This window comes from Rhodotorula paludigena (genome assembly GCF_050403205.1).
Source record: "Rhodotorula paludigena JCM10292 DNA, Rt_paludigena_JCM10292v1_ctg68, whole genome shotgun sequence".
Lineage (NCBI taxonomy): Eukaryota > Fungi > Basidiomycota > Microbotryomycetes > Sporidiobolales > Sporidiobolaceae > Rhodotorula > Rhodotorula paludigena.
This window is the reverse complement of record NW_027481390.1, coordinates 2,206-16,907: the sequence shown is the minus strand read 5'-3', so window position 1 is coordinate 16,907 and position 14,702 is coordinate 2,206. Positions and strand designations below refer to the sequence as shown.

At 55.6% G+C, this 14,702-nt stretch overlaps 1 protein-coding gene across 1 annotated transcript; it reads left to right on the top strand.

Moving 5' to 3' along the window:
- Nucleotides 1-11: 11 nt before the first annotated feature.
- Nucleotides 12-2,546, top strand: VAC8 (protein anchor VAC8; the record flags this gene model as incomplete). The annotated part of the gene is made up of 8 exons (XM_076652189.1): nucleotides 12-39; nucleotides 235-318; nucleotides 511-747; nucleotides 924-1,046; nucleotides 1,109-1,483; nucleotides 1,545-1,919; nucleotides 1,985-2,251; nucleotides 2,317-2,546. 8 exons carry the CDS (start codon nucleotides 12-14, stop codon nucleotides 2,544-2,546), a joined length of 1,719 nt encoding a protein of 572 aa, XP_076502231.1.
- Between the last annotated feature and the right edge of the window lie 12,156 nt (nucleotides 2,547-14,702).

The window sequence follows — 14,702 nt, the reverse complement described above, 5'->3', positions numbered from 1 at the left end:
ACCCGCGCGCGATGGGCGTCTGCTCGAGCTGCTGCAGGGGTCAGTCACCTCCCTGTCCACCGTCTGGACCCGCGCCGGGACCCGCACTGATGCCATCCTCCCCGCTCCTTCCTCATCGTGCTCACCGCGTGCACTCGGCCCCCTCGCCTGTACCGACATTCTGCGCGCCACTCGGTCCCTCTGCGTGACTCCTCGACGCGATCGCGATCCCCTCTCGACCTCTGAGGTGCACAGGCGCAAAGTCGTCGGCGCCTTACGAGCCTCTCCTCCTCGACAACGAGCGCGAGGCTGTCGCAGACCTTCTTCAGTACCTCGAGAGTCAGTCATGCGGACTCGCCATAGACGTGCTTTCCAGCTGACCATCACTGTCTCTCGCGCTTCTACGCTCCCACTTTCCGACTCTTCCCCACCCTCGCCTTTGCAAATCTCCCCGCATGTCACTGCACGTGCTGCTCGCACCCAACCCTGCGATCCGCCCCGCCCTTCTCGTTCCCGCTTCGTACGGTCCAGACCGCGCCGAGACCAACTTCTTCACCGGCGATCCCCTCCGCGCCCTCTCGACCCTCTCGTACAGCGACAATGTCGACCTCCAGCGCTCGGCCGCTCTCGCCTTCGCCGAGATCACCGAGAAGGACGTGCGCGAGGTGTCGCGAGAAACCCTCGAGCCCATCCTCTTCCTCCTCAACTCGCACGATGTCGAGGTCCAGCGTGCCGCGAGCGCAGCTCTCGGCAACCTCGCTGTCAACGGTGCGCTGCATGTCTACCCGTGGCTTGTACTTGCGTGGCAGTCGCATGAGGCGTACCCTTCTAGTCGCTGCTGGGCTTGCTTGAATGAAAGTCCAGGCCTGTCGTGGGTTTTGCTGACCTCTCCTGCCTGTGTCCCCCTCGCCTTCCTTTCGATGCCTCCCGATTGTTCGCAACAGCCGAGAACAAGCTCACCATCGTCAAGCTCGGCGGCCTCGAGCCCTTGATCCGCCAAATGCTCTCGCCGAATGTGGAGGTGCAGTGCAACGCTGTTGGCTGCATTACCAACCTCGCCACGCACGGTGCGCCTGACCTCCACTCGCCCGGGTGCGGAGATGTGAGCTAAGACAGATTCATCTCGTAGACGAGAACAAGTCGCGCATCGCCCGCTCAGGCGCACTCAACCCCCTTACGCGCCTCGCAAAGTCGAAGGACATGCGCGTGCAGCGGAACGCGACGGGCGCGCTGCTCAACATGACGCATTCGGACGAGAACCGGCAGCAGCTTGTTGCGGCGGGCGCCATCCCTGTCCTCGTCAACCTGCTCGCGAGTCCCGACACCGATGTGCAGTACTACTGCACGACGGCGCTCAGCAACATTGCCGTTGACGGCGAGAACCGCCGCAAGCTGCAGCAGAACGAGCCGAGGCTTGTCGCCAACCTCATCGGGCTCATGGATTCGCCCAGCCTCAAGGTGCAGTGCCAGGCGGCGCTGGCGCTGCGAAACCTTGCTTCCGATGGTATGTATCGCGCAGCAAGTGACGTGGGAAGCGGGGACTGACGTTACGCCTGCGCGTGCAGAGAAGTACCAGGTTGAGATCGTCAAGCACGGTGGTCTCCCCGCCCTCCTCCGCCTCCTCCGCTCCTCTTTCCTCCCGCTCGTCCTCTCTGCCGCCGCTTGCGTGCGCAATGTCTCGATCCACCCCGCAAACGAATCGCCCATCATCGAGTCGGGCTTCCTCGCGCCGCTCATCGACCTCCTCGCGTACGACGAGAACGAGGAGATCCAATGCCACGCCATCTCTACCCTCCGCAACCTCGCTGCGTCGAGCGAGAATAACAAGCGGGCGATCGTGGATGCCGGTGCGGCGGAGCGCATTCGCGACCTGGTTCTCCAGGTCCCGGTGACGGTGCAGAGCGAGATGACGGCATGCGCGGCGGTGTTGGGTCTCAGCGGTGCGTGCTGTGCCCGTCTATGTCTCCCGGTCTAAGCGCTGACGCTGCCTGCTGCGTGTCTACAGAGGACATCAAGACGGAGCTCCTCGACCTCGGCATCCTCGAGGTCCTCATCCCCCTTACTAACTCGCCTAGCGTGGAGGTGCAGGGCAACTCGGCGGCGGCGATCGGCAACCTCTCGTCAAAGACGGACGACTACTCGGCCTTCTCGGCGGTGTGGACAGAGCCTGAAGGCGGCCTTCACGGCTACCTCGTCCGGTTCCTCGAAAGCGACGACACCACTTTCCAGCACATTGCCATCTGGACCCTCGTGCAGCTCTTGGAGTCGCAAGGTGATCTTCGCTTGCTCTCGCCCAGTTGTGGGACTCCCTGGGCTGACATTCCGGCCGCTTTCCAGACGCGACGCTCGAGCAGCACATCCGTTCGTCTAAGCATCTCCTCCCTCTCGTCTCGCGCCTGTCTTCCGCACCGCTGCCGCCTTCGGACGCATCAGTCTCGTCTGGCGCCGACGACGACGACGCGGGCACGGACGGCGGCGAGCGCGAGATTGTCGAGCTTGCGCGCACCGCCATGGAGCTCATCGAGGAGGGCTCGGGTGAGGGCGGTCAGGGCCAGGGGAGTGCATGAGCCGGTGTGCGCCTGTGAACAATGAGGCTTGTCGACACTACTGCTCTATCTCGCCCCTCTCGTCCTCCCGTTCCCTACTTCCAGCCTCTCCTCAATCGTCCCCGTCCGTTCCGTCCTTCCACGGCGTTCCTCCGCCACCACCCTGGCCTGCTTCTCGTGCTCGTTTCTACCTTTGCGTACGCTGTTACTTTCCCGCTCGTCTCTCGTTCCGTCTGTGCGACCCCTTTTTCCGAATCGTTCCCGCCCTCCTGCAGTTCGTTGTAATGCCCGAGACTTCTGTCCTTTCGCTGTTGGCGTTGACTTGTGTGATTCGCTAGGAGAGACGAACCGCAAGAACGGCCAGTGCAGTACCGGCGACGAAGGCGGGCGATCGAGCCAAGGACTAGCACGGCATCTTGCGCGGCATCGTCGGAAGGCAAAGTCGGGACGCCGGTGCATCTTCTCAAATGCGGGTGGTGAGTATCGACCTAACGATTGGAAAGCCGCGTGGCTGGTTGAAGCCAAAAAGAGCGGGATAAAAGTGCGCGCTTGATTTTGCGTTCATATTTGCACACTAGCCACTCTGCTCCTTCATGGCCAGATGCCCGAGCGGTTAAGGGGACAGACTAGAATCATGTGTTCTTGCTCATCTGTTAGGCTTTGCCTGCGCAGGTTCAAATCCTGCTCTGGTCGGTTTCTTTTTGCGAGTGCGCACTCAGACGCTTTTGTCCTGCTGCTGGATCTACTCCCGTATGCCTCGATTGCTGCTGCAGCAGAATGTGCCTATGACAAAGGCTGCGGGACAGGCTCAGACACTTCCGTATATAGCAGACCACTCTATCTGGTACAATCTGCTATAGCTCACACAATTACGTGACCGGGAAGGGGGTCGGACTTTCATATAGCAGAACTTTTGATAGGTCTCTCTCCTGTGACATACTCTGTGTACTGCACGGTTGCTCGCCACAATCAGGCCGCTTCAAGTCAAGGCCATGTTCTTGCCTCTACATGCACAACGCTTGTTCTCCAGCTAGTACAGGCTCAAATAGCCTATCACGCATATGTAGAGCTTGTGTAAGCACAAGACGTCTGGAACAAGCTGAGCTGAGCTAGCTTAGTCCGTGCCGTTTTTGCCACATTTGCACTCTCCTGCCTCGTAACCACGGTCTAAGTGTGTCTACAGTTGCTTAAGCCGGAGCTTTGGTGCTTCCAAAATCTCAAGACACAGTTCCTTCAGATGCAAGGCAAACAGGCAGATGCCCCGTCCACCAACTGGGCCATTTGGATCTTGCAAGCTCCTCTTGCTTAAGCTTTTCACGCTGCCGGCCAATTGCTCTGGCTTGATCTTGAGCTAAGAGCAGCATCCTTGTCAATCCTCTAATAACAGTGGACAGCTCCCTGTGTACGCAGCAAGAAATGCAAGTTGAGTAGTCGAGGGTGGCGCAGTCATTACTGACAGTGTGACCTGATGTGCTTGTGTGCAAGAGAATGCAGTGCATGTGGATTTTTGTTGGTGTAGAGATGTTCTTGGTGAGAGCTTGTGAGGAGAATGGACTTGGCGGCTCATAACAATGAGCTGCTGAGATCCTCACCCTCCAGTAGCAGCTTCTCACCTGCTCGCATCATCATGAATTGCTGTGTCTTTGAGCAGCTGTCCACTCACCAGCTCTTGCGCCTGCTTGTATCAGTGTCCTTTTGGGGGCGCGGCTCATCCCTTCCAGTCCATTGCCCAGACAGACTAGAGGAAGGACAAACACACGGCTCTGCCGGAGGTGTCTACCCCAGCAGGAGTGGATGTGCAGCACCCTCAGCTCTGCATTTTCTTGAGCTGACCCAACTGTCTCATAACTGAGTCAGCTGCCAGTCCTTCTTCCGGCACACAAGACAGATGTTGGGTCTTGACAACGTTGCTGACTTTGCTTGCATGCACTGTCAAGTGAGGCAGGTGGCTGAACTGGTTAAGTGCTGGAATGCACCCCAAAGGGTGCTGAGTTGCCTATGAAGTGAGCAAGCAATGTGTTTGATACATTGTTCTAACTGGCACCAAGCTGCTCTGTCGGCCTGTCCTGCTTGGGTTAGCAGTCCCTCTCTCTGCTAGGTGTGAACAATGGTGCAGATTCAGGCTCTGTCTCACAACTGCCAAAGCAGGCTGCTTTGCTTGGGTACCCTGGATGACAGCAGGTGTTGTGAACCACATGGTTGAAGTAGACACCAGTCAACAAAAACCCTCAGAACCAGAGAGAGGGAGAGGTCAGCGGAGGACACGAACAGCAGAGTGCAACCTGAGGTTGGCGCCAATCAGCTTACAGCAAGTGCAAGTTCAGATCCCATCAGTGGCAGATATTGCAATGACACCTGACCTTGATCTGAAGGCAAGTCAATGAAAAGCAGCACCGTGCAGGCCAGAAATTGGCAGTAAAGAAGCTCAGCAATGATGTCAGCAATGAAGCAGGCTGTCAGGATATCTAATGTCACTGACCACCGGCCAACCAGACCCGCTTGACCCATCAATCACCCAAGTTGGCAAAGGCCCGCCCAAATTTGCCTTCTCGATGCACTTTGACCTCGAATGAAGCTCTTCTTGGCTCCTGGACCCAATCTCAAAGCCTCTTTTAGTCTGTCAAGCAGGATCTCAAGCATGGTTGTGAGGAGAAAGCACTGAAAGTTGCAATGCAAGCTGAAGTGCGCCGAAAGAGGCTTTCAGTGCTGGCAAGCGCCCGCGCCACCTCTGTCCTGGGGTGCTTGCACGCCTCTCCTCAATATCTCCTTGTCCTCCTCACGCGCTAGCGACCTTGCGCCTAGGCCCAGCTGCAACATCTTGACAAGATGCATGGCAAGACAGGCAGGGCAAGATGCTGGCTGCATCAGTAAGTGTCTGATCCTGAACTGTCTGCAGAGAGATGAGCCGCAGAACAGAACAAAATTTTGAGTATGCCCAGACCGGAGTGGGGATGGTGTCTGTCTCAGCATTGCATGAGAGGAGAAGCGTTCATCTATTATGGGTAGGTGAGGCAATTGGACAACCAAGGGGAAGCAGCACCAGAGGGAGGACAATGGCAAAGCTTGTTGTGGACCAAGTATTGTCTGCACACCCCCATCCCAGTTGCCATGTGCCCATGGCCAAGATTAGCAAGCCATTTGGATGTTGCTCAGTACCAGCATTGCAATCAGCTGAGCAACTTAGGTTTAGGTGCTTGACGCACTCAAGAAGGGCAAACTCTACCTCAAGCGCCTGACAGGCGCCAAGTTCAAGGCCCTCTGCACCGACAACGGCACAGGGGACGTTCAAACGTGGCTGCTTGACAATGGTATTGCGCACAAGACGTTACTTCTGCACATGCCCCACTGCCCCAGCAGAACAGCCGGGCCAAGCGTTGGTCTCAACTAGACACTCAACATCAAGCTCACAAACCTCCTTGTTGACGGGGGATTCAGTTCTGCGTTCTGGGGCAAAGGCGTCCAACAAGCCGCCTGGCTCCTCAACCATACGCTGCTCAAATGCCTCGAGGGCCTCATGCCGTTTGAGAAGGCCATCAGTTGTTGCCTTTCAGCAGCAATTTTGACATTGCCACGCTTCCGCACTTTGGCAAAGAAGCATTTGCGCCTGCCACAGTTGATAAGCGGCGCAAGGGCCATTCCAAGGCAATCCCGGGTACGTCCCTCATCTGCGGCAAGCTTGACAGCAAGAAGGGCTACAAGCTCCTCACCTCACTCTCGCCCGCTGTTGTCAAGTGAGTGACCAGCATCTACATCCATTCACCAATCCCCTTCCACTGCAACTCAGCCACTGCCCTTGCCGCCGTAAGGAAGGGCGTCTTGAGACGTCTCAAGCACGTCAACATCAAGGCAGTGTTGCTGCATGAAGCGATCAACAACTGTAAGATTCTCCTCGTTTTCACGTTGTTGTCCATGAACAAGGCCAACATCTCACCAAGGCTCTCAGCAGTCCCGCTCACCTCAAGGCTCTCAAAATGCTCAGCCTACGCACGCTTCAGACCAAACAAGGAGGAGTGTCAACAAGCCTCAGGAGGTTGAGCAGGTACTTGTCAAGGCAAAGACAAGTTGAACAGATTTGCATTGGATTTCAAATATGTAAACTTACCCGCGTGCCTTGAGGCAGTGCTGGCTTTCTTTGAGCCTCACTGTCATCTCAAGCAGGAGCGCCTGTATAGCCTTCAGCACATTACCAAGGCCTCACTGTCCTCTCAAGCAGGCCTCAGCGAGTCCTCTTCACCTTGGCACACGCAGATGACAACAGGCACTAATCAGCAGGCCTCAACAATGTTGCTCCAGTTGCTGCCATACTCTGCCACATACTCTTGAACTCAACAGCTTGCGACCTGCAGGAGCAACACTTGCCTCATGCTTTCCTCTTCTGTTGTGGCATTTACCACCCCTCATCTGTATAGCAGGCTGATAAAGTGGCAGATCACTGCAACATCAATGAACAGAGTATCTTGCCAGCATTTCTTGCTGCTCCCAGGAGCAGAGGGAAGAGAAGGGCGAGGGAGAACAGGAGACCTGCCAAAGAGGAGAGCACAATGAAGGGATAGGGGATTTCAGCCTTTGGGGCTATGAATGATCAAAGAGAAAAGACAGCAGAGCTAGCGAGAGTCAAAACCACAACCAAAAGGTGAGAGCTGCGGAATTGTTCCACAGGGAAAACATGCCCTGCCGGCCTTCCTGCACAAAGACCACTGCACCATCAGCACAGGGAACGGGAGTGAAATACCAGAGGGCAACCTTGAGATTGTTGATTGCAATGCCGATGGGTTGATGCCCCAGTTGGAGTTGCTGTACACCTTGGAGCCAGCAAAAGGCAAGTTGTCTGGGACGTACTTGACGCTGTGGTCAAGTGTGCTTCATGTACTGGCAGGCGCAGACAACAATGCCTTCTGGTGCTGGTCTGGGCAAGAAGAGTAGCGGATAAGGACGCCAATTGCATGGCAAGGTTCAGCCGGCTGCCCAACATGGCGTACATGAGGGAGGCAACGGCCTGCAGGTACTGCCAGAAGAGGTTGGGTGGCAGCTGGTAGTCCTTTACAGTTTGGCAGAGCTGCTGGTTAGTGATCATGGGCAGGAGTGCTGTGCGACAGCCGGACTGGCCAAGGCGCGCTAGGACGTTTTTGAGGTACGCGCGCTGGGAAAGGAAGATTGAGTGTCTGCACGGCGGTGCACCTGGATGGTGAGGATACGTGTTGCCTTGCAGAGGGTACCAATGCCGTAGTCAGCCTTGAGGCACCCCTTTGACCCGGTTGTTCTTGGCGGCAGACGGCAAGATGAAAGGGAGGTTGTCAACGCCAAGGGCAGAAAAGTGGTGTTGTCCCCATTCAATCCAGACGTTGTTGCAGGCGTTGGACCTAGTGCATTGATAGTTGAGCTGCTCAAGCAAGGCGTGTATGCGGTGATTTCACACTTGGCTGGCCCGCTCAAGGCTGCAGAGCGCGCACTTCAGCTTGAGCATTTTGCCGGCCAGCAAGGGATTGTCGACACATTGGGGATGCGCATGAAGAGCTCTCAATGTGTCCATTCCCCTTGCTGTGCTGGTCCTGCTTCCGGCAATCAACGAGTTTTGCGTATGGCGGCAGCAAAGCGCAATCGACTACGTGTTAGATGCCGTACTTGTCACGTAACAAGCTGGAATTGTTGTGCCTGCCCTGGCGCTAAGATGCGGCATCAACGTTGCGCACCGTCTCAGCATGGCTGCGCGGTTCGGACTAGGGCAGCAAGAAAGCCTTGTCGGATGCGGAGGACACCTCACCGACGACGGCGAACAGCGCGGTGACGCTCCGCAAGAAAAAGTTAGAGAGAGGAAATCGAGCGATTTGGGCAAGGATGGCAGCGAGACGGCGGCGGGAGCGGGTCTCGGCAGCGGGGACGGCGCAAGCTTGCGCAAGTACGTCGGTTTGCGCACGTTGACGTGACGGTAGCGCACCGCTGCAGGCGGCAACGGAGCTAATGGCTGCGGCGTGGATGGGCCAGGAGCGAGAGAAGCAGGCGGAGGATTGCGCGTAAAACACAACAATGTGAAGGTTAGCGCCTTGCCGCCGGAGGTTGGGGCGGGTCCGGCGGGTGATGGGCCTTATTAAGAACACAAATCCGTCTTTGGTGGAATGATGCAAACGCTGCTCAGCTTAAAGAGGCAGTAAGCGGCTGTGTTGCCGTTGTCGCCATTGAAGACAAGCGGCACAGCACAAGTATCTTGCTTGGCTTGCCGTGTTGCGCGACAGGCCCAGACCCGGAGGTGGTCAATTTTGACGGGTCGCTTGCGCGACACGGCGAGCGGGACGCGCTCAGCAAGGGCCAAATGCGGGGAACGTTTCCTCACATAAGTCAAGTTGGCAGAAGCCTCTGCCCAGAGGTGCTTCAGAATGGCAGCGTGCTCAGAAAGATATACATAGGACAATCTCTTTGACAATAGTGCGGTTGTCCCAGGCAGCAATGCTGTTTGTCTGCAGCAAGTAGCAAAACAGCAGTCTGTGGGCAATGCTGATGCCGCGGCTCAGGCCACAATTGCGGTGTCCGGGTTCTCCCTGCCGGTGTTGCTCCAACGCCGTTTACGGGCTTGACCCCGAGTTTCCGCACGCGCCTTGAAATGCTATAAGGCCGCAAGCACATCAGCCGAGGACTTTGTGGCAAGTGCTTGTGTTCACAGCATTTTACAATGTTTGTTAGAAAGATGACAACGTACCGGAGATTGATAGCGAGGACGTCCAGATCAACAAGCTTGCCAGTCTCCTGCGTAGTCAACAGGAACTGCAGCAGGCGGGTGGAGCTAGCAATCTGACACGGATTGCACAAGGCCCTACAGCTTGATCCGCCCTTAGCCATGACAAGATCTGTAACATCCTGCAAGTGACTGAGCAAAGCAAGAGAATGCGGCAAGCGGGGGGCAAATTGGCAATGCCAGGCCGTCAGCTTGGTTGGCAACAACAAGAGAAGCAGAGCATACGCACCGGCAACGCAGAGTGAGTATGCTGTCACACGTGTAGAAGCCCAAGGCAGTGCCAAGCCGATGGCAATAATTCTGTTCTTGCGGATAAGGCGCGCGGCCTCCTAAAGATTGCGTTGGTGCCATACTTGGAAAACTGTGACGCCAAGACAAGGGTCACTGGGATGCCGGGCACAAGGAGGGCGCGCTTGGGGTTGACTTGGGTCTCTTTCTTGAGCTGAAGGTGCAGCAAGCCGACGCCTGTGACCTGCAGTGCGCCATGCACTGCAATTTCCATCACAGGCGTAGGCTTGCACGCCCAGAGAGAGGAGAAAATGCGCATGTTACCGCAACATCAAGTGCGTTCCGCCGCTATCAAGAGTGAGGAGGGACAGCGCGCCCGGCAAGGTGAGCCGGCCTGTGCTGAGTCAACCTTTGACGCCGTTGTTGCTGTCAAGGATGTCGGCAAGGGACCTGAGCAAACCGAGGCTTGCGGCAGGGGCAGCAAAAGGGAGAGATGTTGCAGCGTTGACAGCAGCAGCAGTGCTTTGCGCATGCCAACTCTTGAGGGCGCTGCAGGCACTTGCAACGCCAACAGTTGCCCTGGCAGATGTAGCAGGGCAAGGGCCGGGGACTCTCGAAGGACAACATCAAGGACAAAGAAGAGGCGGCTGCGGCGGCAACCACAAGGAGTGCAAAGGACAAGAAGGACAAGCTTGTGCGGAACAGCTCGCTCTGCGCGAGCTCAGAGAAATTGCAAGTGTGTGGCAGCAACAGGAGTTGAGCGTGGCAATGATTGTTTGGGAGCAAGGCAAGGGACAGCGGCAGAGCTACGAGGGGGTACAATGAGTACATTGTGTTGTAAAAAAACCTTTGCCGCCCTGAACACTGGCGGGTGAGACTTGCACTCCTCTAGAAGCGCCTTGTACGCCTCAGGGAACACTGTTGGGGGTAATATCAATCAGGAACGCATGAGAAGGCAGAAAGCGCCCTCCGCGTTGGTTGTCCGGATGAACCCCTGCAGCTTTGACAGTAGGTGTGCGCGTTGTGGTTGTAGTTGGCAATATTGTGAGTGACGGCAGATGGGCAGGAGACAATGATGAACACAACAGCAAGATTGTTCAGGTGGTCCCACTCCTCAATCAACGGGTGCCCCCTCTTGCTGTCAGCCGCGGCGCGCGTGGAGATGCCGGTCATCACGCTATAGGCGGGGGCGCCAACCAGGGCGCGCATCTGGATACATGTCCTACTTATCTGCACTGCGGAAGTGTGAGTTGTACTGCAGCGGCATGGGGCGGGGGCACCACAATGGAGGCAGACGCAAGCGCACCCTTGATGTCCACATACACCATCTCAATCAAGGGCCAGGCGGAGAAGTGCGTGTGGCAGGCAGCACAAATTTGTTGGGCTTGTGACCTAACAAATGGGAGAACAGAACACAAAAGAGTGAGGGAGTGCAGGAGGTCTGCCTGAACAAGAGAGGGCCAGGAGAGGAGAGGGGGATTTGTGTCTGGAAGGGTGCAAGAGGTGAAGGGAGCAAGAGAGCGGTGCCAGCAGGAGTCAACCCAGCAATTAAGAGGTGGGAGCTGCAGAATTTTTCCCACACGGCATCATGCCCTGCTGACCTTAACACGCAAAGACCACTGAACCATCAGCACAGGGAACGGTAGTAAACAAAGGGGGACCTCAATGCTGCGCTATCAGAGGTGCAGCAACAAGATCTGCACCCAAGGAGCTCTGAGTGCAATGTGCAGTTGGCAATGCTGATGAACTTATCACATATCGCAAATCTGTTGTGCTTGCCCTGCTGCCAGGAGGCGGCATCAATGTTGCTGCTACATCGTTTCTGGCAGCAAGTGGCTGCAACATCAGACAAGAACAGGTACAAAAGGAGATTGAGCGGGTCTGGCAAAGATGGCAAATCATGCATGGCTGGCAGCACCATCGGTGGGCGTGGACAGTGCAAAAGTACAAATGTGCACAAGCCTGTGCAAATCAACATGGCAGACGCAGTCAGGAGATGGCAACAATGGACAGCGGCGCGCAACAGCAGAGATTGCACTGACCTTGACAGTGTAGGGGTGCCTCTGGCAGCGCGGGCTGCAGGTTGTTGCAAAGGTCTGCTGGGGTGAGGACTAGGGCCTGACAGGCCGCTGAGGGAGCAACTATTCTTGGCACAGTCTCTGCAAATGGGATTTGTGCCCAACGGTTTTTGTGTCCTGCAATTGGCGTGTGCGGCCGCTGCCCGGCTCAAACAGGCTGTGCTGCCCTTGTAGCTCACAAGGATGAGCAGCACTGCACAAGCATTGAGCTTGGGACCGCCGTGTTTGAATGTGCCGTGGCCGGCAGCCCCACAGGTGAAAGCTGAGAGACTTGGAATTCATGACAGGGCAACAAGTGTTATTGCATCACCGGTCACCGGTGACACCTAAAGTCGCTCTCAGCGCACGCACCCCCAAGCCACGGTCAAATGGCTTTGCCGTCATATCACAAAGCCACTTGGCTGTGGCTTTCAGGTCGCTGGTTCATTTCTCTTGTTTGTTTTGACTCTCTTCGCTTGTTCCCCCTCTCCCGGCGGGCGCTTGCTTACCGGGCGCTTGCGCCTCTCTCCTGTCCTCCTCAGTGATTGTCTCTGTTGCCAAGGAGCAGGTCCGTTGTGTCTCTCTGTCTAGCTCAGCATCTCCGCAATCTAACTCAGCGATTGTCTCTGTCGCCAAGGAGCAGCTCGAACACCGAGAGGATAGGGAGACCTGATTCAAAGGGTCCAAGCGGTACAAGGAGTCAGAGAGCTGTGCCAGCAGATATCAACCCTGCAACTAAGAATTGAGAGCCGCAAAAGTGTTCTGGGGGGAATTGTGCCCTGCCGGCCTGCCTGCGCAGAGACCACCTGCACCATCAGCACAGGCAATGAGAGTTGACAATCGGATGGCAACCTTGAAGCTACGCTGCCAGAGGTGCAGCAACACCGGAACATCCGCTGTCTGGATTATGACTGTTGTTGGAGTATGCACCTGACTGCACTGTGGTGTCCACCATTGTTGCTTCCAACTTTGCTGATCTCCACTACATTGCCATCCCCAGAGAGCTTGCATCCACAGTGAGGGCAAGGCTCCACAACTCAATCTGGCAAACTGGCATGCAGTGCGCTCTTTGCCGCCTCATGCGCTTCTCATCACAGTGATGTGCCACTGCCGAGGCGTACAGAAACTTTGCAAAACAAGACCCGGTGCATCACACCACAGTTGCAACAGAAAAGGTGACAATTGACCTGTCTTACTCCTCCCAGCTCCTTGCTGTCCTCCTCCCGTCCCTTTGCAGTCCCCAAATAAGAATGCTGTGTTTAACTGACCATGCTGCTAAGTGTTAGCACCCCATCAGCTGTGCACAGGGACTGTGATTGCGTCAACAGATGCCAGTGACACCGTAAGCTGCTCTACACTGCAGTGCACAGACGTCCAAGCCACAACAATGCAAAGCTGCTTGGCTGTGGCTTCTGGTCTGACTCTCTCTCTCTCTTGTTCTGCTCTCTCTATCTCTTTGATTGTCCCCCTGCTTGTTCTGCGTCTTCTGGTAGGCTCACACTTCCTGGTGCTCCTGCCTCTCCTGTGCTCTGCAGCTTGCCTTAGTTGCAGATAAGCTGGTTGGTTGTGTTCCCATTCTTCCAGTCCATCATCTCCCGCATATCAGCAATATAATTCAGCAGTTTGTCTGTGTTGCCAAGGAGTAGCCAAAACAGACTACACAAAGCAAGGTCACCTTCTGTGTCTCCTGCGCTTGTCATTGTCTGCCAGGAGCCTTTTGCTGACACATTTCTCACAAGATCAGTAACCCTCCCCCTTTGTGAGACAGTATTGTCTGATTACATAAAAGGCTGACTCCCTGACCTTGCAGCACCCGGTCTGATTGCGGTGACTTCTTTTGCTCTGCCTCTCTCCAGCCTGCGAAATTGGGCTCTGCTGCATTTGGCCTTGACAAGCGCAGTAAATGGCAAGGATGGGAGCAAAGAAAAAAGTACTAGAAAAAGGACCATAATGCTGTTGGTTCAGTAGACTGAGGTGGGCAATGTGGTGCTGACTTGCCGTTTGGCTGGCACCAGCGGGTCCAAAGAAGTTCTTTCCCAGTGCAGCAGCAGGACCAGAACCGGCAGCACTGGTCTGCAGCAAGAACAGCAACAGCATTGGTCAAACGGCGCAAGCGGTGATCATCTGGCCGGCTTCCCTGGACAGCCACACATGCGCAAGAGTGCCCTTTTTGTGGGCTCTGCAGCATAGACGGCAAGCAAATTGAATGAAACACTGCAAGCCGTACAGCTGACTTCAAGCCTGAGCAGAGATATGATGGTCGGCAAGAAGAGAGAGAAAGGAAGCAAGGAAGCAGCAAAATGCGGGGTACACCAGAATCCAGAATTTGCCTACAAAAGAGTCTGTGGGAAAGGCTTAACCACTTTCTACTAAACCAATCTTTCTTGTACAATTTGCTAAAGCTCACATATTGTGTGACTGGGAGAGGGGGTTGGGCTTTCTTATAGGCAGACTCTACTGTAGGGGTTGACGCAGTGCACTTCTCCCCTGTGCAGATGCACACCCTATGCTATGCACTGCTTGTGAAGCATGAGGAGATGTGTTTCCATGCTGCAAGAGGAGAAGACAAGAGCCCCTGTCAGCAGGCTTGTGCCGGTCCTTTTGTGCGGCACCTTCTCACCTGGCTTTGGCAGCAAGACCAGCACCAGCAGCTGCGGGTCCTGCTCTAGACGGTAAAGGCAGGCGCCGGTCCCGCTGTTGGGCTGTTGATCGGCAGCACATACTCAACTGAGTGCCTTCCTGTTTGTCTTTCTGTGCCGGAATAGAAGATGTCAACACCTTGCGGTATGTGTGAATGCAAAGTTCTGGTGGATAGGTGTAGGGTATTGTGCTTCTTGTGCAGGACAGCAAATCATGCTTGCAAGAATAGCTTGACGGCCTTGAGAAGATTGCACATGGCTTGCCTGCCGGGACATTTGGATGATCAGAGCAGAAGGTGCAGGTGCAAGTACAATCAGCTTGTGTGTGACTAGTGAGATCTGTATTGCGGGCTATCTGCTCAGTATCTTGTCCAACATTGGTGCTGCCCAGTGTGATCAGTGTTTGCTCAAGGCCGGTCTACAGGTCACTTGCCTCTGTACTAGCCTGCTGACGTGATGCCCCTCACGATGCCACTGACTACTCTGCTGCAATCTGCTAGGCCTGGAAGCAGCTCAACACCTACAT